Source organism: Ictalurus punctatus, chromosome 20 (assembly GCF_001660625.3).
Source record: "Ictalurus punctatus breed USDA103 chromosome 20, Coco_2.0, whole genome shotgun sequence".
NCBI classification, from domain to species: Eukaryota; Metazoa; Chordata; class Actinopteri; order Siluriformes; family Ictaluridae; genus Ictalurus; species Ictalurus punctatus.
Genome location: NC_030435.2, coordinates 2,340,378 through 2,366,077, shown reverse-complemented (window position 1 = coordinate 2,366,077; position 25,700 = coordinate 2,340,378). Strand labels below are relative to the sequence as shown.

The 25,700-nt window shown below is 42.3% G+C and overlaps 1 protein-coding gene across 2 annotated transcripts in view; it reads left to right on the top strand.

The window, feature by feature from the left end:
* fbxl7 (F-box and leucine-rich repeat protein 7) overlaps positions 1-25,484 on the top strand; it is a 41,353-nt gene extending 15,869 nt beyond the window's left edge. For both annotated transcript variants that reach the window (XM_017495715.3, XM_053688664.1), the window contains 2 exons: positions 17,083-17,655; positions 23,066-25,484. In XM_017495715.3, coding sequence (XP_017351204.1) covers positions 17,083-17,655; positions 23,066-23,802 — 1,310 coding nt within the window. In that variant the 3' untranslated portion in view covers positions 23,803-25,484. The remainder of the gene's footprint in view (positions 1-17,082; positions 17,656-23,065) is intronic.
* The last annotated feature ends 216 nt before the right edge of the window (positions 25,485-25,700 follow it).

Here is a 25,700-nt window from a genome sequence, read left to right as displayed (position 1 = left end):
AGACGAAAAGCAGACGACTACGATGTTTATTTTAAACGACGTATAGACTCTCGTTTGTTCAGCTAGCCAGAACACCATCAAGTACCTAACTTGCGTCTACATAGCAGTGATGACAGCTGTGACGTATAGATGGTGCACGTGGGTACGAAAAACCCCGAACGGCTTATAAACACCCTCTCCCACTACGTTTAGTAGGTTTGAAAAGGAAACCACAATATCTCAGAAAAATTTGCTTCAAGCCTCTGGTTTTAAAGGGGTCATCTGACAAAAAAAAAGAAAAAGAAATAAAAGGTAACAGGGAGGGCATGGTAAAAACTATATTGGTGTAATGAGGTGGAGAGAGATGGATCGAAGTGCAAGTGCATTCATCCATCTTCTATACCGCTTATCCTTTTCAAGGTCATGGGGAACCTGGAGCCTATCCCAGGGGGCATCAGGCACAAGGCGGGGTACACCCTGGACAGGGAGCGCATTCGTTAAAATGCCAAAACAACACAAAAACCAGGCAAATCAGGTCAATCAAATGCAAAACAAAGAGCACTTAAAGAAGAATTTAAAACTCAGGAAGCACATCAAGCACAACCAGTGCCCAGAATTACACCCAGAAATAATAATAATAATAAAAAAAGATTAGCGACGAGTGAACCGGTTTAAATACTATGGAAGTAAACGAGGGTTAACAGGAAACAGGTGAGTTCTGTAGGCAGGTGAGTGAGTGCGAGATAATGTCTGGACTGGAATGTGGATTCCTCAAGGCTTCTGGATTGGCTGGATCAAGAACATCTTTGATCACCTAGCAATAGTTTTAGCTACCTTCATTAATTCTTACGCTACGTTCACACTGGCAAGCAAAAACGCTTTTGTGTTGCTTGTAGTATGTCACTTGTAGGTGTGTAAGGACCAGTACCGTTGTTGCTTGAGGATGTGCACTATCCAGAATTTTTTACTTAGACCCATTAAACAATGTTAGCCAAAATGTACAGCCTTTATTGTTGTTGTTGTTGTTGTTGTTGTGGTTCTTTGTTGGTAGATTATGAAAGCAGATTAACTGTACTAGCTACATACACTTACCAGAGAGACCAGTATATAATACCCATATACCAATGTATAATGATATTTATTTATTTATTTTAAAAAAATCTAGCCATTATAAATCCTTTACAAAAAAAAAAAGTGTATAGTGAAGATGCACTACTATAGCAAGCCAGATTTAGTCAGAAAGCAACGTTTGCTTTTGGAAAGAAAAAAAAAAACCAAAACACTTGGGACGCACGGTACAATGAGTAAGTTCTGAAGTACATATTGTTCCTGGAACTTTTTAGGAAAAAGACTCAGTGGAATCTTGGAACATAGCAATATATATATATATATATATATATATATATATATATATATATATATATATATATATATATATATATATATATTTGGTTATAGTTGATAAGTTTGTCATTTTTCTTGAGCTGTTTAGTGCGGCCTCTCTGGCAGTTTTGCCTTTTGTGTAGGGCCGAAGTCTGTCATCGTTAAATCTGCCATGGAAAAGTACGATTCGGAACACTTTTACATAAAGTGAGCGAGTGTGAGAATCCCGAGCCGGAAAATAATCACAGCTTTTCAGTGGAGTGACTCATTCAGTCCTATTTAACAAAAATGTATCGGATGAATACCAAATCATTTAAATGTCAACACACCTAATATGATGTGACACCTTGTAAAAAAACTAAACAAAAACAAAAAAAAACAAACGAGAGAATCCACATGATATAACTGCTTTGGAAAAAAAAGAGGCCTAGTTAGATCAAATCAGCCTGGATGAGGGATGTAGTGGGGATGGAGAAACTATTTCCCAGCATGCACTTCTTCTGGAATCCATCCATCCGTCCAGCCATCCATCCATCCATTCATTCATTCAGCCTAAACATGGGCTTTCTAAAGAATTTATCAGACCCTGAGGCTCATGAGTATTTGGGTTTGGAAAGTGTAGTACAGTAGCTGTGTGGTCAGGATTCTGTCCTTGGTGTGGTTGGTGCTTTCATTTTTCCTTCATTTATTCATTTTTTTTTCTAACAATTCTTGTTATTTAAGTTGACAATGATTTAGCACTTGGTTCTGGAGCTACAAAAGCAGGTACTACAAGCAATGAAGCGATTCTTAATGGAAAAGAATAGTTCTTGTTTGGAATACCGGTCCATTAGGATCGCATTTACGTTCCTTTTACGCTGTACGGTCTTAATAGTAAGGTCATTCAGCGTCACGCTGCATGAGAAGAAAGCCGAAGGAATGTGCAGAAAATCAGACGGAGTTCACGATAGAGTCTGGTACGATAGTCGTACGATGATGATGATGACGAGTCGTTTCTATCGGTGACGTTTTAGATGCCCGTCGTCGCAGCGCTCACATTCGGCCATCTTTGATCGCAGAGTTGCTCAAATTCTGCTGAAATTCTTTTATGATCGGGACTTCCGCAAACCTCTTCTCAAGGCTTAAAGGATTCCGATTGCTTATGCAACAATCATTAATAGCTAGAAGATGACATTTGAAATGCTAAGTTAGTTGAAATGCTACAAATGCGATTTTTTTTTGATGATAGTTGCATTAGCTCGCTAAAAACAATACGTAATACTAAAATATCCAATCGTAAAATAGCAGAGTTTCAGTAAGTCGTTAGCTAGCTAGATAAGAATGCTCTCCGCTAACTAATCGATGTTATGCTAGCTTGGCAAAATGACAACAACCCTACATTTCTAATCTGCTTCCTGCAATGAGCTCGTCATGTTTTGGTTCTGAAATTCCAGATTATCTTTTATGTTTGAGTCGTTCCCCTGTTCCACGACGATGTGCCGTCTAGTTCTGAAGCGCTTCCTTGGATCTTAGTCGTTCACGTGCTTCTGTTCAGTTCAGAATTCATCCTGCTGCTGTCATCTCTAGTCACCTCATCAATAAAACCCAATGATCTGGTTTCACTGGCAGCGCTACATGTCCGTGTTCCACAGATGAGGTGGTTTGCTTTGGATCGTGAGCGGGTTCCTTCTTTTCCATCCATACTTTCCTCTTTCCATCACTCTGGTAGTGGTTAATCTTAATCTCAGCTGTCTGTAAGACTTTGTCCGAGAACTCGGCCAGATTTCAGATGCGCCCGACGCACCACATGAGCTCTACCCTCGAGCAGTTTACTGGATCTGGTGTATAACTTCCAAAGAATATATCAGCTTTGTGTCGTGAATGTAATTTCATAGAAGTATCTGGATGTACGCTAGAAATGGAAACGCTACGTGGAAAATGCTAAAAACAAGTGCTTAAAATGCTTAAAATATCTCCAGCAGGCGTGATGAAGGAGGTTGTGAGAAATCCTCCACATATTTAGCCTTGGGATTCCACGCTTATGTATCGTATCTTGAATGCTATTGGCTGCTGCGTAGATCAGTCTAGACACACCGAGCTTCTAAAATAAATACAATCAAATCACGTCTCGAACGCCATTTGGAGACTTTAACGGATAATGATTTTTAACTGTTGCAAATGTTTCGTTGATAAACTAAAAGCTAAAACTCTTTAACTTAGCTAGCATAGCTGGGGTAGTTTAAAAAGTGTTTCCCTTCTTCACTCTCTTGTTTATCAGACATAAACGATAGGATGTAAGGATTTTTTTTCCACAAATTGAGCGAAATAGTGAGCAACCGTTACCATAAGAACACAGCTGTTAGACCCTGGACAACTTTTTGTATGACGTAAAGACGGGATGTGTTTAAATTAGCTCCGAGCGGTACGTTTAGTTCGCATATCCCACACCCGTATCCAACGAAGTCACTGGCCTTGAACTTATTAGCTTGTGGTAAACCCTCTTGAAGTCATGCCGGTGTATTTTCTCTTTGGTACATCTACGCCACATCCTGCTGAGTGTTTCGGATTTGTTCACCCGATTTTTCTTTTGTTCTTGATTGAAATTATTCTTCCGTCATCCGACTACTGTGGTCTTCTGTGTGCTTCTGTGGTCGTTTTGCAATCAATGATCTCACCATCGCATTCCTACTTCTGAAGAATGCACCCTTTTGCTGCCATTTACACTTCTTAGGGTCCTGTGTTGACAGATGACAGCAGCAGACTTCAGCAGCAAACGCAAGCAAACGCCACATCTGGAATCGACTCCAGATATTTTGTTCGGCGTTCTTGCGGATGAAGTAAGGATGCAGGAACACACAGCTGTCGAAAGAAGCAACCGACCGCACAAGTGTCCACTTATATCAGCCCGATCTCTTGAATATTCTGATGGATTCAAACGGGCAAGGTTGATACAGCTGGATTTTGTAAGAGTCCATGCGAATGTCAAAGGAAGTTATAAGAAACGGTTCCACACACCTAATCCGAAACCAGACCAGAGGAATAATGAGTAGTCATGGGAACGATAGGGCGTAAAAACATACAGTACATTTTCACTAGTCGAACAAGTCTCATGTCGGTGGTAGACACCATCCATTTTCTATACCGCGTATCCTTCAATGTCGGAAGGATATTTGGAACCTTCTTTGAAAGCAGTATATGGTTCAGGATCTACATGGAACGTTTAAGGGGTTCTCCAAGAGTGTATGAGTTCCCTTGGAACAGAAAACCCAGAACACGTGGACACTCCTGTGGTCAACATGAGCACCTTTGTCTCTGCGGCGGTTTCCTGTACGGTGGAACAGACAGGACAGAACAGGAAGTCAGTGGGCAGCTTGTTCCATTGTGCCCAAACGGATCCTGTGACGTAATCGTGTTCCTCGAGGACGCCGCCGCTGCCCTGCGCTGCATCACGAGCCGCTCGTTATCTTTGTTGTCAGATTAATTTACGCAGTTGTGACATGAAACGCAGCAGAGGATCACTTTTTACAAGTCGAGCGATCATTGAAATCACAGCTAAAGAGTGACCAACAAGGCATAGCTAGTTGGTGGACTTTCCATGGAATTCAATGAAACCAGAGAAGGACTATTTAAGTTCACAGACACCCATGTGTTCCAGAGAGAGGGGCGGGGGGGATCGGTTAGCGTGTAAATCGTAGCTTTTAACCATGTTGAATTTAAGATCACAGGAAACCTGAGAGCTCTCAGTCTTTGGGCTGACACTCTAGCATTGTCCAGTTTGCTCTTTACAGGGCTTTGAATATTGAGCTTCGTGGTCGGGTTGGTTTAGGGAAGAGTTAACAGAAGTGGATAGATTAGCATGCAAATTGTGAATCTAACTGAATACGAATACATTATTTGGATTGATGGTAATTAAAAAAAAATAAAAGGTCCCATGCGCGTCTCTAGTTGAGACCAATTATGAACCGGAGCGATGTAGCTGAGACTGAGGAACTGTAAAAGCCAGAAAAGAATCCACGCCCATTTTGAATACAGACGCAGATAGGAGATAGGGTCAGTGCGTAACACTTCTACAAAAATCAACTCTTTGTGTTTAGCTTAATAGCTGAGTCCCAAGAGTAGCTTGAACATCGATGTCCTGGATGTTTTACTTATTAGACACTTGTCGAGAGACTTCGTGTTATTATTGCAATACTTACCAGTGGTGGAATGAATATTAAAACCACATGAGCTCCACGTTTTTTCTCCCTTCCATTTTTTTTTTATTTTTAAAAGCAAAAAAAAAAATTCTTAATATGTGTTAGATTAATAATAGTTTGAGTGCACAGAGGCTCAGATCGGGACACGCTGAGTGATCAGGCTTCAGACTGTTTCTCCAGATCCTTTCTGCTTTATACATCACCAGCGATGCTCCCCCGAACCCGACGGAGGGGGGAGAGAGAGAGACAGAGAGAGAGACAGAGAGAGAGAGAGAGAGAGGGGCAAAGCAGGCCGGGTAGGGACATGGAAACCCCTTTCTTTTGCCTCCTTTACTGTGGCAAAGCCCTAGTTTATGGACCAGATGTTTGAATATTTCCTTTATGATGTTCTTGATTTAATAAAACGAATCCTGGTCTCGAAGGAATGAGTCATTGAAGAGTCAGGGGAACTCTGACATTTATAGTGACACCACTGTTAACCTTTTTTTTTTTGTTGCCATAATTAGCTAGAACACGGAAACTTCAAGGATTAGGCAGGGGAGGGAATTCAGACCTTTGAGTATGCTGTAATGAGCAAACTCCGATAGAAAAGAAAACTAACAAACTAACGAGTGCTTGCTTTTCTACTCGCTTTTCTTCCTATACCGTTCCACTCTGCTTTGTAGCCCTGATCGCTTTGACACCTGATACGTCATGCAGAGTTTGACCAGAAACGATACTCTAGCTAATACTAGTCGCAAGCTTTAAGTTAGCAGGACTTAGGGTTAGGGTTAGGGTTAGGGTAAGGGTTTCCATAACATGAACTAGCTATAATGCTTTCAGTTAAAATACAAAGTTGATTTTAAAAACAGAACGTTTAAAGATGACTAGAGAAAGAAGTATGTGTTTTTCTTGAGTAGTCCATGGCGCTAATCAGAAAGTAGCTAGCGACAATTAGCTGGCAAGCTATCTTACCTTGTTAGAAGCGCTAACACTATTTGAAGAGAACCTTAAATCAAAACTTTATCCTCGTTAGCTTACGTTCCCTGATTAGATTCATCTTGTTTGACCAGAATTGATACTGGAGCGGATGATAGTCACAGGCTATAAGTTAGCATGACTTTTTCAAAACATCAGTTATGTCATAGTACTGGTAATTAAAGCAAGAAGAAATGTCTGTGGTAAAAAATGTCATATTTAAAGACTACTGGACAGAGAAGTATGTGTTTAGTCAAGTTTAGAGTCTTGGTGCTAGTCAAAAAAGTGTTTGTCACTTGCTAGCACACGATAATTGTTAAGTTAGCTTGTTAGCTTGCTGGAAGAGCTCCCACTGTTTGAAGACAACCTTAAATCAAGACCTTGTTAGCTGATGTCTGTGATTAGATTCATCCTGTTTGAGCAGAGATGATACTGAAGCTAAGGATAATCGCAAGCACTATTTTTTAAGTTGGTGCTAGTTAAAATTGGTGTTTGTGACTTGCTAGCTAGCAAGAATTTGTTAGCTATCTTTGCTTGTTCGAATGATAGCTAATTGATGACAACGTTAAATCAAAACTTTCCCTTGTTCGATTCATTCTGTTTACCCAGAAACGATAACGTAGCTAATGATCAACACACGGTAAAAGTTAGCGTGACTTTTCCACAACGTGAACTAGCCACAATTGGTTTCATTTACTGTTAGCGGCAGCGGTATGTTCAATGTTCATACAAACTATTCCTTCTGGGTTTTTTTTTTTTTTTCCACTTGGAGAACAACAACCTAGCTACTGTACCTCCAGAGATTTACTGCTGTGTTGCTAGAGAATATAGAGAGCTCTTGATTTGTTTTGATGCATTCCCTTGCATGATGATTGACTTTTACATTTTTGAGTACTTAACACAGCTCTGCCGTAAACACATCTGACACAGCGAGTGTTTGTATGGCTGGCGTTGTCAGAGCATAAGATGTCTGTGAGCGATTTGTCCATGTGGTCCCGCTGACGGCTGGTCGAGCGCAGCTGCTCCCAAGCGCATTAACGCGAGCAGCCGCCCAGCTCGAAGACTTTTGCATGAGAAGCACTGAAGGTATTTTAATCAAAGCAAGATGCGCTTCTGGAAGCCACACGGGGCAAAACAGTGCAGGACTAGCGTGTTTGTCAGCCCCAAGCAGGTCTGTCAACAGCTCCATATGCAAAACTTTCACCTCAGAGTCCATCGTTTTTGTGTCAGCTTTACTTTTTCCACGCACGGTAGCGTTTGGTTCCTACTGAATTCCTCGACTGCCCAGCGACACGACATTGAATTTGAGTTCATCAGAATGCAGAGGTCTTGTGCTTTGGCCCCTCGCAGTGAAATGTGACAAGTTCTTCAGGTCTCAGAGGGAGATCGGGTTTCTGTCTACCGCCAGAGGTCACAGCCGGGGTCAGAACGGGAGAGTGTCTTCATGACACGCATCCTGCTTATTTAAGTTGAAAAAAAAAAGGATGATTGATATCGGAGCGTTTCGTCTTTCCTGATTTTAACGAGTGACAGACATCTTTAAAATCGACCAGGACGGCGCATCAAATAATTCTGATCAATTGATAATGACAAAATTAATCATATAACATCATTATTAGTGTTTTTACATTTTAAAAAAAAGGGCTAATGATGGGATTAATGTACTGTTTAGCCAACTTGCTAGCTGCTACTTGGCTACTAATTAGTCTTACACAGTAGAACATAATGTTTGCTAACATGTTAGCAAACTTAGCTACTGGTTTAGATTACGCATTGTAATAGGTCATGTTAGCTAGTTTGCTAGCAAATCTGGCTACAAATTGGATTACACAAGTTAATACATAATGCTAGCTAACTTGCTAGCAAACGTGGGTACTAGTATAGGTTACACAATAGAATGTATAATTTTAGTTAGCTTGCTAGCAAACTTGGCTACTGGTGTTAAACACTCAATAGAATGATTCAGGTAACATTACACATCTTGCTAGCAAACTTGGTACTAATTTAGACTACATATTATAATAGATAATGATAGCTATCGTTAGCTTGCTAGCAAATGTAGGTACTGGTGTTAATCACATAATAATACATTTCAGTTAACTTTAACCAGCTTGCTAACAACGTTCTCTACAATTTCTAATTACACAGTAAATAGTTTGCCCATGTTTAGCTAGCTTGGAAGCAGCTAATGTAGGAGTTAAGTTAAATAAGTTGCTAATGTTGATAAACTATTATATTATGTGGATAAAACCAGTGTTTTTTGCTAGGCGGTACATTAAGATGACAAAGTACAAATAAAGAACAGCTAGTGGGGACATCATCAAGTTTGCAGTTCGATATAGTGTTGGCTAGCTTGCTATCAAATGTAGGTACTGGTGTTCAAATTACCTAGCTTGTTAGTGATTTTGGTTACTGTTTTATTTACACAAAGAGTTTAGCAAAGTTTTGCTAGCTTGCTTGATTTAAGTTTAGTTTACAGCTACTGCTTGAGAAGTTTTAACTAAAATTTAGTTATAATTGCTAAGCTAATTGCTACGACCTCTATTTCACCTGCATTCAGTGGTCGGCTAAAACGTGGAGACTTACTATGGGCTCTCACTTGCGTCCTTCAAAAGAGTGATTTTCTGCTCAGATTGCCTTCAAGAGTCCAAGTTAAAGATAAGCACCGACGTGCGTATTTCAGAGCAATTATCCCAGAAACTCTCCAGAGATGAAACTACTTAAAATGTGCTGTGCATTTTCCTGTATTTCTGTAGTAAAGATGATGAATCTGCATTACATCAATGTCGTTGGCAGGAGATGGTTTGGTAATTGCAGGCTTTGTCTGCATAGCTGCTGGAGGAGCACTGGATGAAACAGGCTAAATGGCTAAATGGCATTCCACGCATTCCCTCCTGCCATGTGAAGGAGTCATCAGTACGACCTCGGTTTCATCACTTATCTTAATGACAAAGGAGCTGGAATGGCTCACTCTAATTTTCATCAATTCATGCTAGGCCTGTACTGAATATCAGCTAGACCATATATAGCGATATAAAGGCTGAGTATATACTACGAGATATATTTGAACTGTATTTCAAGACAACCTTAAATCAAAACGGACTTTTATGAACATTGTAAGCTCACCGCCTTGATTAGATCGCGCATGATTCATCTAATCACAGACGAGACAAATTTCAGTAAACTGTGACGGTAGTCTTCCACTAAGGTGCTGTAATCTTCCACTAAATGGCCTAGAGTTTAAAAAGATATAAATATTTATAATCATAATCATATCGTTGAACAGAAAATGCTGAGTCAGGTTATGCTCCAGCTGCAGCGATGTCAGTTAGCAAGCAGCAACACTAGCAGGATTGCTGCCGCCTCAACCATCTCAAATGGAAGGTGCTGAAGATGTTGGAAGAGGCGAGCAGTTTTCCTCAACTGACTCTGAAGGGTCTAAAGTCCATGTTTCGTAGTGACAACTCACAACACAGACGTAGGAGAAACATGGATACAAATGCACAAAGGCTTTAAAAACTGGAGAGAACCATAAGAAGGTGACCAGGAAGGTGAGAAACAAGAAACAAGGACACACAATGAACAATAGCATGCAATGACCGAGAACATGCGATGACCGAGAACATGCAATGAACAATAGCATGCGATGACCTAGAACATGCAATGACCAAGAACATGCGATGACCAAGGACATGCAATGAACAAGAACATGGAATGAACAATAGCATGCAATGACCAAGAACACACAATACTCAAGAACATGCGATGACCAAGAACACACAATGACCAGGAACACGCAATGACCAAGAACACACAATGACCAAAAACACACAATGACCAAGAACACGCAATAACCAAGAACATGCGATGACGAAGAACATGCGATGACCAAGAACACGCAATACTCAAGAACATGCGATGACCAGGAACACACAATGACCAAGAACACGCGATGACCAAGAACACGCGATGACCAAGAACACGCAATGACCAAGAACACCCGATGACCAAGAACACGCGATGGCGATGACCAAGAACATGCAATGACCAAGAACACACAATGACCAAGAACACGCGATGACCAAGAACATGCGATGACCAAGAACACACAATGACCAAGGGCACACAATGACCAAGAACACACAATGATCAAGAACACGCGATGACCAAGAACACACAATGACCAGGAACACGCAATGACCAAGAACACGCAATGACCAAGAACACGCAATGACCAAGAACACACAATGACCAGGAACACGCAATGGCCAAGAACACCCGATGACCAAGAACACGCAATGACCAAGAACACACAGTGACCAAGGGCACACAATGACCAAGAACACACAATGAACAATAGCATGCAATGACCAAGAACACGCAATGAAGCCTGAAGTTTCTCGTTTCATAAATACTGAATATTTACGCTATTTTATGGTAAATTCTTATTTAGATGAGTTAAACGAAGTCAAGAATCACTAAAATCATTAGTACTACTAATCATAGCAGTAAATACACACTAATAGGCAAAGCTTAAAGATATACAGTAGAACTAGTTCATACTCAGGAAATTGAACTCAGTGATTTTTTTTTTTCTAGATCTGGATTGTTTTAATCCCAAAGAATGTATGGGAGAGTGTATTAAATAGGATAACAATCTTCTGTGTGGTAAATCCTATAACACCCCAAAATCCTTCTTTCTTATATGAGATGGGAAATCCCCGACATAGAGGCTTAACTGTCTTTACTGATTTTATGAAGCTGAACCGTGAGCTCGTGATGGACGCCTGATGGACGCCTCGTATTATTTCAAATCTACAATTATGGACTGTTAATGTTTATACCACAGCGCTGCTGAATTCTCAAATCTGATTGGACAGAAGGTGTGACAGTTTATAGCTGCTAGAACATAAGTTTAAAAGGATGTTGCACATGATTAAATGTAAATGTAGGCAAATTGCTGCGGGATAAAAAGAAATAAAAGAAATACTGCCGGTTTAACGACATTATACACGGTCCACGTTATGAACACTGTGTGCGTTGAATTTCATGATCTATATTGTACAACCAACGATTGGCAAATGCCTGGTGCAGTCCATTTTAAAATTGCAGGATACATGAAGCAGTTCGATTCATTAATGGATGTTTGCATGAGGTGGTAGCACGAGATGGAGAAGGAAAAAATAGCATGACATCTATAAGAACACCTTGTAATGATAGTTTTGGGAGAATGTAGTAATAAATAATACCACGGCAGTAGGGATAACTCAGCTTTATTTTCCCCCGCTGTGCTGCTATTCTGTTGAAAGCCAGACAGCGAAGAGGTCGCTCCAGTGAGCCGAGCCAAAATGACATCACACAGGATTTCGCCCGAGCTGTGTAGAGCTAGGAATGTGAAACTTCATTTGTGCACGATGGATTAAGTGCGCCGCTACAGCTTATCGTAAGTTTACGCCTCGAAAAGGATCGGGTGATGAGAAGTTTTTAACAAAAATGTTTCCTTTCTCCACCCTGCACTCGGATGGAGAGGGTTAACGCTCGGGCCGAGTGGGATCCGAAGACGGGTGGCGAGTCTGATTTCTTCATCGTACCTGTCTGGAATACTAATTTACAACCCATAATGCAACTGCAGACAGACTCAGACGAGGACCAGAAGCTTAATGAGAAGTCTTTAGACTGGACTGTTCTTTTTCTTTCTTTCTTTCTTTCTTTCTTTCTTTCCTGTTTAAGATCACCAGTGTTTGTTAGACGTATAGTTTAGTTTTGAAAAAAAGTTCAGGTTGTTCTTGTAGGAATCCAGTTGTGACCTCAAAAGTGAGCTGAGCTAGTAGTTATTTTAAGGCTGCTTTCTGAGACCAGAGTCAGACTCTAGCAGAGTGATGAAGTGATTTGACTCTGAATCGACTCAACTACGAGAAATGAATCAAACATTTGTATTCTGGATTGTAGCATTTTTTATTTATTTATTTATTTTTTTGTAGAGGCGAGCTGATAACTGGAACCGAAGGACAGCGGCGTAGAACTGTACGTGTTTATATGTACATGTTTAAAACATGTTTGAACACGCAGAATGTTTGAAACTAGCTATTTATGGAATTCTCTAGTCATTTATTGAGCATCGCCTCCCGTGTTCTCTGGGCTCAGGTCATTTTTGTGATTTCTACAAGAACCTTGTAAAGGTCTGCTAATCTTTTTCCGCTACTGTATTTTTTTTTCCACGAGGTTTACGAGGACGTTTTCAGCCCTACACGCCAACATTGCTCGTTCTTTTATTCGTTTAATCGTGAGACAAACGATGCGAAAGCACCTTTAATCGTCTCAGCTACCGGCTTTGCTCGTAAAAGTCATTAAACCTTGATCATTCTCTTAGACCAGGCATTCCCGATTGTTTTTTTAAAAAATTATAATTATTATTATTTGTCAGCTGAATCCCTTCAGACTACAAACCTGCTACAATGGCACCATGAACATTAGAAAAACACCCCCCCCCCCACCCTCTATAAATAAATAAATAAATCCAGATTCTACTGCATATGCAAATTATAAATTAGCCACACCACCAACCATACACACTGGTGTTGCGTAACCAGCATTTGAGACATATGGAACGCGGTAGGCTTTATGATGCAGTAACACTTGCCTGTTACATATTCAACGCAAACTCATATTTTCCACCATGTCGTTCAGCTTCTCCTGATAAAAAAACCCCCCACAAGTTTAAGATGACTTCAAGTGCTATCCAGATGCTCAAATGAGACATGCTGGTCATTTCCTGTAAATCGAAGCTCTCGGTAGGAAACTTGTGTTAACAGGTCAGAACTCTCCGTGTATTGACGGTCATTAGGGGCCCAACAGTAGTCTTGAGGATGTTTGGGCTACCGAAAAGGGGATTAGTAGAATCTTAATTGACAGTCCTTCTTTATTCTTCTCAGCATTTATTCAACGAGGTCGTCCTTTAGTGAGTACCCCCAACACGGTGCTTTTTTTGCCCTAAGAGGGGTTCCAGGCAACAATTTCACAATGTCTTCCCGACTATATATTCCCTATAATGTTACGCTTTGATTCTCCAGCCTTGTTTTGTTTTGAACTTGTTATTGTTTCCAAGACGCCAGGGTGGACTAGCATGCTGAAAATAAAGGCGACTGCACGCTCCCTTGGGGTCAAAAAACCTCCCAGTAATTGCATTTCAGGAGTTCCTTTAGAAGCTGCGGCCTGGTCGTGCTTACAGAAAGAGTGGTACCGTGTAGCGTGTGAGGCTGAAGCGACGGCCACCACATCCACTCTCCTCCAGCATCAGCAGTGGTGGCATCGAAAGCGTGACCGGGTTACGCTTCATCCGCCAGCCGCAGACAGTATTCACAGCATGTCGTCCCACACACTGACTACAATACACACCTTGTAGAATTACCGCGCCGTGCTGCCGTACACTCGAAACTACTGGATATGTTATATGGGTTCATTCCTTTTTTTTTTTGACGACCACTAAGGCTTTATGCGTGTATATCTTTATGTCTTTAACATTTCTTGTCGTGTTCTGGCTTTTACATTTAGACTTGAGGGTCTTGTTTCTTATCTCTGGGCCTGTTTAAAATGCATTAAACAGTCTACCAGAGTGGGCTTGCCTAGCATGACTGCTGTTTTTATGGCGATGTGGTTTCCATATGGGGACGCTCGGTGGCACTGAACTGGAAACCCAGCCACCAACATGCCAGCGTGCCACATGATGGGAAACACTGCTTGTTGGGACAAAACAAGCTTCCTCTCTAAATCCGAATGCTTTCCGCTTTTATTATTATGACTGTCGGGGACAAAAAAAAAAAAAAAAACCCAAACAAACAAAAAAAAACATCTGCCGCAGAGAACAATATTGTGGCTATGTGCATGGAAAGATCCAGCTACAAGTAAAGTATCAGGGAAAAGTCCGAGTCCGCTACCGAGAACTGTTTTTAATTCATTAGTCATCAACTATTCAAGACTACATTCTTTAGAACTGGGATTTTTTTTAATTCTACACGCACACCGCTTACTTAATTTATTAAGCAATAAATAAGCAAGAGAGAGAGAGAGAGAGAGAGAGAGAGAGAGAGAGTGAGAGAAAATAGGACAAACTGCGTGCTGTTCTAAGAAAATAATCAACAACGAGCTGGTTTAAACCACAACAAAGTGGGTTATTTTCCTCAAACAGCACGTTTTACTCCTCTTATTCCACAGCAATTTGCCAACCATTGCATTTATTTGATTAAAGAAGGACAATTTATCTGTTTATAATTCAACACAGTCCGCAGAACAAAAAAAAGTTAGGTCCTGTGATCACTCATGAGTCCCTCCAAGATTACGCAATTTTTTTTCTTCATTCAATCTTACTGGCACTGGAGACTCCTTCCATAAATGTTAGATAAATATGTCCTTACAGAAAGCTTCATCATGTCGACATATCATATCGTTTTCCTTTGGTAAATAACAAGTGTGTCTATTGTTAGTCTCAGATTACGTGCAGATTTAAGAAAAACAGTCCTTGGTCCTTCCCTTTTTGACTTGAGATGGCGTGTATGACAGAGTTTAAGTATCGAAAGTTTTCATTCCCACCATACACTGGAAAGTAGTGTGTACTGTGGGAGTTTAAAAAAAAAAATAAAAGCAGGTAAAGCCAGGGTCAGTGTGTCCAACTTGGGAGACTTGAATGGAGTGGACATGCCAGGCAGGCTCAGGAAATGTAGCGCCTGTCTTTGGAGATTAATGTTGGTGTGTATGGCTTCCGTAAAAGCCCACAGTGAACTGCCGGCATTTCCTGAAGTCTAAGCCATTAGTACACGACAAAGACCAGCAAGTAGGTGGCGAAGACAGCTAATAGATTTACTGAGGAAATGACTCAAGAAGACAAGAGCCAACATTGGCTTGAATTATTTCAACAACTTGTCTCTTGTACATAATGAATTTCAGAGGGTTGGAACTCATGACCCTACTCTTTTACTCCATCACGATGGTATTTAAGCCTTGTGTTTTGGGGAGTAACTGGGTGTTGAGGAGTCTGACAGCCTGAAGGAAGAAGATGTTACACAAATGCACCAGATGCTCCAGGACCTTCTGCCAAATGGCAGAAGAGTACAATTTCTGTCAGAGGTGTGGAAAAGGTCGTCCTCAACGCTGTTTGCTGTCCTACAAACACCTCCTTACGGTTGCAGTGTCTGTGCTGAACGTCATCGATGAAGTGGAAAGAGGCCAGGATGATGTTCTCAGCCGTTGTCATTACCCATGTCACGATTTTGTGGTCTGACCTGTTCTTTAAAGTAAAGTAAATGTAGAAACAACAGTCAACAGAAGGTCCGGACAACCCGCAAGGAACCTTTTGTAGATGTAATTGAAACATGTTTTAATAAATGGCCAGTCACGCTGGCTAATTTTCTCCCTAAATTCCCACCCATCTGTCCCCTATGACATGACAGCTACCAATCAGGAAGGGCGAAGGCTATCGCGTGCTTCCTGTGAAGCCAGACGACTGGGGGGCATCGATGACATTCGGGGGCAGCATAACACACTCACAGGAAAGCGCTATCAACCCGCTACCCGCATGCATGATCTCACAGACGCCCATGATTGGCTAGCGTTGCCGTGATCGATGGGGGGCGAGAGTGTGCCCTCCCCGAGAGCACAGGCAATTTTGCTTTCTTGGGTTCCCGACCATGGATGGCTGTGGCATCATCGTGATTCAAACTAGCGATCTCTGGATGAGAGGATGAATACTTTTCTTTTGTGCCACAGATTATATTTGATAATATTTGGCTTTTTTTGAGACCTGTTATCCAGTGGTGGCTTGGTGGTTAAGGCTCTGGGTTACTGATCAGAAGGGCAAGGGTTCAAACCCCAGCACTTCCAGGCTCTGGGTTACTGATCAGAAGGTCAGGGGTTCAGGCCCCAGCACTTCCAGGCTCTGGGTTACTGATCAGAAGGTCAGGGGTTCAGGCCCCAGCATCTGGGGATTTCCCAGCTACTGCCAAGCTGCCACTGTTGGGCCCTTGAGCAAGGGTTAAGATCCTCTCTGCTCCAGGGGTGCTTGCATCATGTGCTCTGACCCCAACTTCCTGACATGCTGGGATATGCGAACAAAAGAATTTCGCTGAGTCTTTATGTGATCAATAAAGACTCATTACCTTTGCAAGAACTCCAGAGTTATTTTAATGTCTGCCATGAAGTCCCCGATCATTGGAAATAGGGGAAGGGGGTCTTCCTTCCAGGCTTCTTGTTCTGTGCTTTGAAACCCAATGTCAGAAGTCATTCATCAAAGAGCATCAAAAGCATTACTGTCACAGTCACATGTTGTATTGTAGTCAGTGATGGCCTGATACCCTGCCACATATGGTATTTATCTTTAGAATCTGAAGTGATCAGGTTGCTTTGCCTTTCTGAGTACTTGAGGTGCATTGGTTCTTAATGTCCTTAAGGTTACCTTTTCACCCATAGTGTTTTGAGCGGTGCATGCACCTTGGTGCATCCAAGTCTTTCAAGCAAGTAGCTGTCTCCATGATCATAATAGACTGTATCTGTCTTACTCCCTATTAACCTCTTCCCCTTCCTTTATCTCTCTCCTCAGACTCGGACGTGAGCATGCGCACTCTGAGTACACCCAGTCCTGCTCTCATCCTTCCTCGCTCTTCACCTGCCCTCTTCAATGGCTCCTCATTGTCCTTCGCTCCTGAGACTGTTGGTCTCACTTACCCTCAGCGTGGAATGTGCCAGTCCAAAGAGCAACATCAGGGGGCACCCATCGACATGCTGCCTGACCACGCCTTTCTGCAGATCTTCGCCCATCTGCCCACCAACCAGCTGTGTCGTTGTGCCCGGGTATGCCGCCGATGGTATAACCTGGCATGGGACCCACGGCTCTGGAGGACAGTGCGTCTGACGGGTGATGTGGCACATGTGGACCGGGCGTTGCGGGTGCTTACGCGCCGTCTATGTCAGGACACACCCAACGTATGTTTAACCGTGGAGATGGTGGTGTTGAATGGCTGTCGCAGACTTACCGACCGCGGCCTTTACACGGTGGCGCAGTGCTGTCCCGAGCTGCGGCGCCTCGATCTGGCTGGCTGCTACAACGTGTCCAATGAGGCTGTGTTCGAGGTCGTCTCACGATGCCCTAACCTGGAGCACCTGGATGTCTCAGGTAAATACGATATAAGGTTTGTCGTCTTGATTTTTTGTGTCTTAGTGTCATATACAATATTTAATTGTTTTGTTGTCCTTTTATTACTTTTGAAATAAGCTTCCTTGGTCCTTGAAATGAAAATAAACTGCTAGGTTCTTAGTCTTCGCTAATGTTAACCACTGTGTCTGCATTTGTAGGAGTGACTGTATCCATCAAAAACACATCACACACGCTCATGGGACTCATTTAATGTGTCTATAGTCCTTGATGTCTTTCTGTGGCAAGAAATTACATGTTCTAAGAGTTTGGGGATTTACAGATGTCTTTGAGTGAAAACTTAAAGGAAAGTTACTTACACAAGGAAAAAGCAGGGTATGTGGATAATCAGTTTCCCACAGAGACAGAACAAAACAACCAAAACATGTCTGCTGTAGCTGCCTGAAATGATAGAAGGCTATGTTTGTAAGTTTAATCCTCACATGAATTCATGTAATTAAAGAGAATAACATTTATTAACCAGGTTTATTTTTTTCTCCAAGTTCCTTGAAGCTGAAAAGCCTGGAATGCAAAAATCTGTAATATTTTAGAAACTTACTGACCTGCACAACCCTGTGTATATACTTACTGGAATGTCTGTGTGAGTCAGAGGCACATAATACTTCAACAGAAAGCATAACCCGGCCCAAATACAGAGGCCCAAACACAGTCGGGCCTAAACACTGACCGAATAATGGTAATAATAATATCCTCACTCAAATGCAGTTTCAACACAAGATACTTCACACGGGGTTGTCTTTTGACGAAAAATTCCCTCAAAATTTAGTCAAATTTTAACTGCATCAAATACTCCCTGGCCCAAATATGGCTCGAATCAAATACTACCTGGTCCAAATATGGCTCGAATCTAATACTACCTGGTCCAAATACGGCTCGAATCTAATACTACCTGGCCCAAATACGGCTAGAATCAAATACTACCTGGCCCAAATATAGCTCGAATCAAATACTACCTGGACCAATTATGGCTTGAATCTAATACTACGTGGCCCAAATACGGCTTGAATCAAATACTACCTGGCCCAAATACGGCTAGAATCAAATACTACCTGGTCCAAATACGGCTAGAATCTAATACTACCTGGCCCAAATACGGCTAGAATCAAATACTACCTGGTCCAAATACGGCTTGAATCAAATACTACCTGGCCCAAATACGGCTAGAATCAAATACTCCCTGGCCCAAATACGGCTTGAATCAAATACTACCTGGTCCAAATACGGCTTGAATCAAATACTACCTGGTCCAAATACGGCTTGAATCAAATACTACCTGGTCCAAATACGGCTTGAATCAAATACTACCTGGCCCAAATAAGGCTCGAATGTAATGCTGCCTGGCCCAAATACGGCTCGAATCTAATACTGCCTGGCCCAAATACGGCTAGAATCAAATACTACCTGGCCCAAATAAGGCTCGAATGTAATGCTGCCTGGCCCAAATACGGCTAGAATCAAATACTACCTGGTCCAAATACGGCTAGAATCTAATACTACCTGGCCCAAATACGGCTAGAATCAAATACTACCTGGTCCAAATACGGCTTGAATCAAATACTACCTGGCCCAAATACGGCTAGAATCAAATACTCCCTGGCCCAAATACGGCTTGAATCAAATACTACCTGGTCCAAATACGGCTTGAATCAAATACTACCTGGTCCAAATACGGCTTGAATCAAATACTACCTGGTCCAAATACGGCTTGAATCAAATACTACCTGGCCCAAATACGGCTCGAATCTAATACTGCCTGGCCCAAATACGGCTTGAATCAAATACTACCTGGTCCAAATACGGCTAGAATCAAATACTACCTGGTCCAAATACGGCTAGAATCTAATACTACCTGGCCCAAATACGGCTAGAATCAAATACTACCTGGTCCAAATACGGCTAGAATCAAATACTACCTGGTCCAAATACGGCTTGAATCAAATACTACCTGGTCCAAATACGGCTAGAATCAAATACTACCTGGTCCAAATATGGCTCGAATCTAATACTACCTGGTCCAAATACGGCTCGAATCTAATACTACCTGGCCCAAATACGGCTAGAATCAAATACTACCTGGTCCAAATACGGCTCGAATCTAATACTACCTGGCCCAAATACGGCTCGAATCAAATACTATCTGTCCCAAATTTGGCCTGAACCAAATAGTACTTGGCCAAATATTCACCAAATCAAATACTACCTGGTCCAAATACGGCTTGAATCAAATACTACCTGGTCCAAATACGGCTAGAATCAAATACTACCTGGTCCAAATATGGCTCGAATCTAATACTACCTGGTCCAAATACGGCTCGAATCTAATACTACCTGGTCCAAATACGGCTAGAATCAAATACTACCTGGCCCAAATATAGCTCGAATCAAATACTACCTGGACCAATTATGGCTTGAATCTAATACTACGTGGCCCAAATACGGCTTGAATCAAATACTACCTGGCCCAAATACGGCTAGAATCAAATACTACCTGGTCCAAATACGGCTAGAATCTAATACTACCTGGCCCAAATACGGCTAGAATCAAATACTACCTGGTCCAAATACAGCTTGAATCAAATACTACCTGGCCCAAATACGGCTAGAATCAAATACTCCCTGGCCCAAATACGGCTTGAATCAAATACTACCTGGTCCAAATACGGCTTGAATCTAATACTGCCTGGCCCAAATACGGCTCGAATGTAATGCTGCCTGGCCCAAATACGGCTCGAATGTAATGCTGCCTGGCCCAAATACGGCTCGAATCTAATACTGCCTGGCCCAAATACGGCTCGAATCTAATACTGCCTGGCCCAAATACGGCTTGAATCAAATACTACCTGGTCCAAATACGGCTAGAATCAAATACTACCTGGTCCAAATACGGCTAGAATCTAATACTACCTGGCCCAAATACGGCTAGAATCAAATACTACCTGGTCCAAATATGGCTCGAATCTAATACTACCTGGCCCAAATACGGCTAGAATCAAATACTACCTGGTCCAAATATGGCTCGAATCTAATACTACCTGGTCCAAATACGGCTAGAATCAAATACTACCTGGCCCAAATACGGCTAGAATCAAATACTACCTGGTCCAAATATGGCTCGAATCTAATACTACCTGGCCCAAATACGGCTCGAATCAAATACTATCTGTCCCAAATTTGGCCTGAACCAAATAGTACTTGGCCAAATATTCACCAAATCAAATACTACCTGGCCCAAATATGGTCTGACTGAAATACTATCGAACCCAAATATGACCTGAAGCAAATACTACCCGGCCAAATATGGGTTGAATTAAACATCACCTGGCCCGAATATGGTCGGAATAATATATAATCTGATCCAAATTTGGACTGAACCAAATATTGTCTGGTCCAAATCAAATACTACTTGTCCCAAATATAACCAGATTAAAATATAACCTGGCCCATACACAGCACAGATCAAAAGCTGTCTGGCTCAAATATGGCCCAAATCAAACACTATCCGGTCGAAAAAAAAACTTTATCAGATTCCGAACTAAACACTTTACGAAATTCATCGTGACCCAAACACATCCCGAGCCAAGCACTCAGAACCCAAACAGAATCTGACTCGAGTTTAAAACGGATCACTGTTCCTGCTCCATTTACTCCTCATCATGTACGATGGTTGCAGCGGTCTTCCTCACTGATAGATTATTCTGAAATATCCGTGACTTCCTCTCGGACCTGGGAAATATATTAATAGCTTTCTGTCCAGCATGCTGTATTCTCCGAGAGGAAAATAAACCTCTGACCTCGAGGTGCTTTGGGATCGTCTGCTCTGCTCATTAAGTGAAATAACGTTTCTCACATGAATGATTTAATGATGAGGAGAAATGAAATCTAGACGGAGTTGCTTCCGCTTTTTTTTTCCTGCAGTATGCAGCAGAACAACTGTCATCTTTATCTCTTCTTATTTATCATGTTTTGTTACCGCCACGGTTCAGATAAATCCTTTCATTTGCAGATCTTGAAACAATATCTGATGACTCGAAAGATGGAATTTTATAATCCCTGTCCAGTCAGAAATTCACAAAATCTTCCTCCACGGTCAAACCCTTTCCTGGTGTTTGTTTTATTTCAGACTTCCTGCACTTCCTGTCTGAGTGTGAGGAACAAGTGGCGTCATTTCCACAATTTAACGCTCTCTCAGAGAATTAATAGAGCATGGCGCCCCCTGTTGAATAATAACTGCATAATGCATTCTGAGAGCCGCGCCCCCTCCCTCACCCTTCTCCATCCTAACCTACCAATAAATAAATAAATAAATAAATAACTCCTTTCAGATGTTTCTCTTCAACGTTTCCAGCAAATTTTTTTAACACTAAGTTAACCCTTTGGTGGACTCCGTATAATCGATTCCTGACTGAACCTGTCTCTGCAGACAGATTTCTTACGGTGTTCTCAACTGAAACCATGCAGAGGTGGCTGCAGTCTCCGAACGCCCGTATTCCATTGTGGCTTTCCAACAATAGCCTGCAGTGATTTGTGTAAGGAGCGATTCAAACAGAAACATCTGGAATATTCTGACCTGACCGTGAAAGCTAATTCAACCCTGAACGAACCCAGACTGCAAAAGAGGTGGGATCTATCGTCGTGTCCTTCCTAACGAACCTCGTCTGACACAGGACGTCTGTGAGCAGGGTGAAGTATTGCGTTCAGCTGCTCCGATAAACCGTTACGACGACTATCAACGAATCATAATGAGATAGTACTAGCAGCATGCTCTCGATCTATAATGGTTATTTGCGTCATTAGAATGTTTTCGCCGAAGCGCTCCTTGTAGATTTGGTAAATTTGGTACCTTGTACAATTTAGGAACGCGCGCGTTATTAGGGGCGAAGATGATAACAATAGCTGTAGTACATACGTAACACATTCGTAGACAACAATAAACTGGAATTCGTAAAACCAAGTCGGAAAGCAAAAAACAAAAAAAAAAACCCAGACGAAAACAAGGCTTGGAACGTAAAAATATAAAAACGCAGGATGTGACGTTGCAAGGAAACAGGAACAGCAGGGTAGGCGTGGACAGACTATTTGAGGGATAAACACAGAACAGGTGAACACAGTTGGGTAACAAGCTAGTGACAAGAAAGAGGTAGAGAAAGCTGCAAAACATAAACAAAAGGCACGTATGGACGAAACAGAGACCACGGACAAGCCAGACTTGGAACCACGGCATCCAGGGACAACTTTTCCCCCTGTACCTGTCTAATACGCTGCTTTGTTTCAATTCAGTCCGTGTTAAAGCAGCAATCACCAACATGAGGCCAATTAAATCTCTCATGAGCTAACGATCCGTTCGTTTTTCTGTCTCGTTCCTCATGTGCAGGATGCTCGAAGGTGACGTGCATCAGTCTGACGCGGGAAGCGTCCATCAAACTCTCTCCTCTGCACGGCCAGCAGATCTCCATCCGCTACCTGGACATGAGCGATTGCTTTGCGCTGGAGGACGAGGGTCTGCACATCATCGCGGCTCACTGCACGCAGCTCACGCACCTGTACCTTCGCCGCTGCGTACGCCTGACCGACGAGGGTCTGCGCTTCCTCGTCATCTACTGCCCGGCGGTGCGCGAGCTCAGCGTTAGCGACTGCCGCTTCATCAGCGACTTCGGGCTGCGCGAGATCGCCAAGCTGGACGTTCACCTGCGCTACCTGAGCATAGCGCACTGCGGCCGCATCACCGACGTAGGCGTGCGCTACATCGCTAAGTACTGCTCCAGGCTACGTTATCTGAATGCCCGAGGCTGCGAAGGCCTTACGGACCACGGCATCGAGCACCTGGCTAAGAGCTGTCCCAAGCTCAAGAGCCTGGACATCGGCAAGTGCCCGCTGGTGTCGGACGCCGGGCTGGAGGTACTCGCGCTCAACTGCTTCAATCTGAAGCGCCTGAGCCTGAAGGCGTGCGAGAGCATCACGGGCCGTGGACTGCAGGTAGTGGCGGCCAACTGTTTCGACCTGCAGCTGCTTAACGTGCAGGACTGCGACGTGTCACTCGACGCGCTGCGCTTCGTCAAGCGCCACTGCAAGCGCTGCGTCATCGAACACACCAACCCCGCCTTCTTCTGAAAGCTACGACGAACTAGACAGTCTGATACACAAGAACATGTCCTTGTGTTGTTGTTTTGTTTGATTGTTCTTTTTGTTTTTGAAGTGTCCGTTCGGCTGCAGCTACGACGACAATCTCATACGCATCATGCTGACAAGCTTCTATTCGTTGTTAGCAATTCTAGCACTTTTGGGTTGTGAGTAAGGTCTGCATACACTAAGACATCATGACAATCCACACGAAAATATCTTCACAACTGAGTGCCAAAGACCAATTACGATCATCTTACAGATTACTATTACTACAGATCTCCGAGTTCTCCGGATTAAATATGAATTTGTGTCATTGTTGCTACGAAAAAAAATTGCTTAATGTATCCAGACCTTAAAGAAAGAGATATGCAAGTTATATATATATAAGTTTCCTCCTTGCCGTAAATGTAGTCCGTCAGCAAAGATATGTTTGGTTTGTGGTTTTACTAAATACCTAAATGCTATTTAGCTAAAGTAAAGGCTAAAGGCTAATGTAGCTAATGATCCCAATCTCTGCGTAAAAACCTTATCCAGATGCTGAGTCATGGCACAGAGTTGCTGTTGCTATTAGGGCACGATGTGACATATATCCGTAAGCAAAAATTCACCGTGTAGCTGAATTCCGGAAACCGGCGGCCATTTTGTAATCGTTCATTCCTCGAAGCTCCGCCTTTTAAAGTTTGAGGACAGAATTGCATCAGAAAGTCTAGACGTTAGCACGATAAAACTTCCCGACGGGTGTACACTCTCATCGTTCAAAGAAAGTAAGTATGAAGATCCGGACACGCGTGTACTCTTGGACGTATTACCCTCATAGCTCCAGTAAAATAAACGCCGAACTTACCTTGGCTACACATCGACTACGTTTACAGGAGGAGGAAACTGAAAAGGGGTACAGTTTCATTCGATTTTTCATGTTTGTTTGTTATTTTTTTTACGCTCGACACGTTTTATAGGACTGTGTTTGTGACTCGTTTTGACGTGTTTAACCCATATTTATGCTTCGTCTGTATTTTCTCATACCTTCCCACTACACTTGTTTAATTATATCACAGCGATCGTGTACAGAAGTGTATTTTCTGTTTCGGAAAAGGGAATGAGTTTCGAAGGGAGCGGACAATCCGGCGTGACGTTTTCCCTTCGAGACGTGGGAGCGATAATTTAAGCGATAATTCATAAATCTGATCCGGTAGTCTAACGTTTAACGGTTTAACGTCGCGCGCTGTTTACACACGTTTGTGCCGGACGCTCGCTCCGTTCGGTTTGTTCGTTTAACGACGCATACGCAGATCCAACGATATACACATTTACATTTCGTTACATTTAATATCGCTAACGAGGTAGCAGTATTACACGACCAGGAAGTACTAACGTGCGACAGTGTGTTAGTGCCAGATTCAGTATTTGGAGTATTTCCTCTCGCTGTTCCAACCTATAAGTAAACATGTACCAGTATTACACGTTCATATCACGGTGATTGATTTTCCGATTAAAGCTTTTATGTAGCGGTTTACCAGGTCGCAGCATTTCATCAGTTGCTCGGCTGTTTGACTTCCAGTGGACGTGCGGTTCACCGCGGTGCCATTTTCACCACGTAATAATGGGCAGAATGTTGGTTCCAGGTGCGAACATAACAGGGAAATAAAAATATCAAAGCCATATTAAAAAAACCCAATCATGTTTCCTTGTGTCTTTCATGACTTTTGCATATACATTCAGATCCATAAACTGGTAATTGGATATAAATTTGGACATTGACAGAGTTAGTGTTATTTTTAGCTGTCTGTTACGTTATATTGGAGATGAAATTAAATGAATATGAGCTCAAAGTGCAGAGTTTCAGCCTCAATCTGAGGGCTTTTAATATGTGGGTAAAAATATGCTGG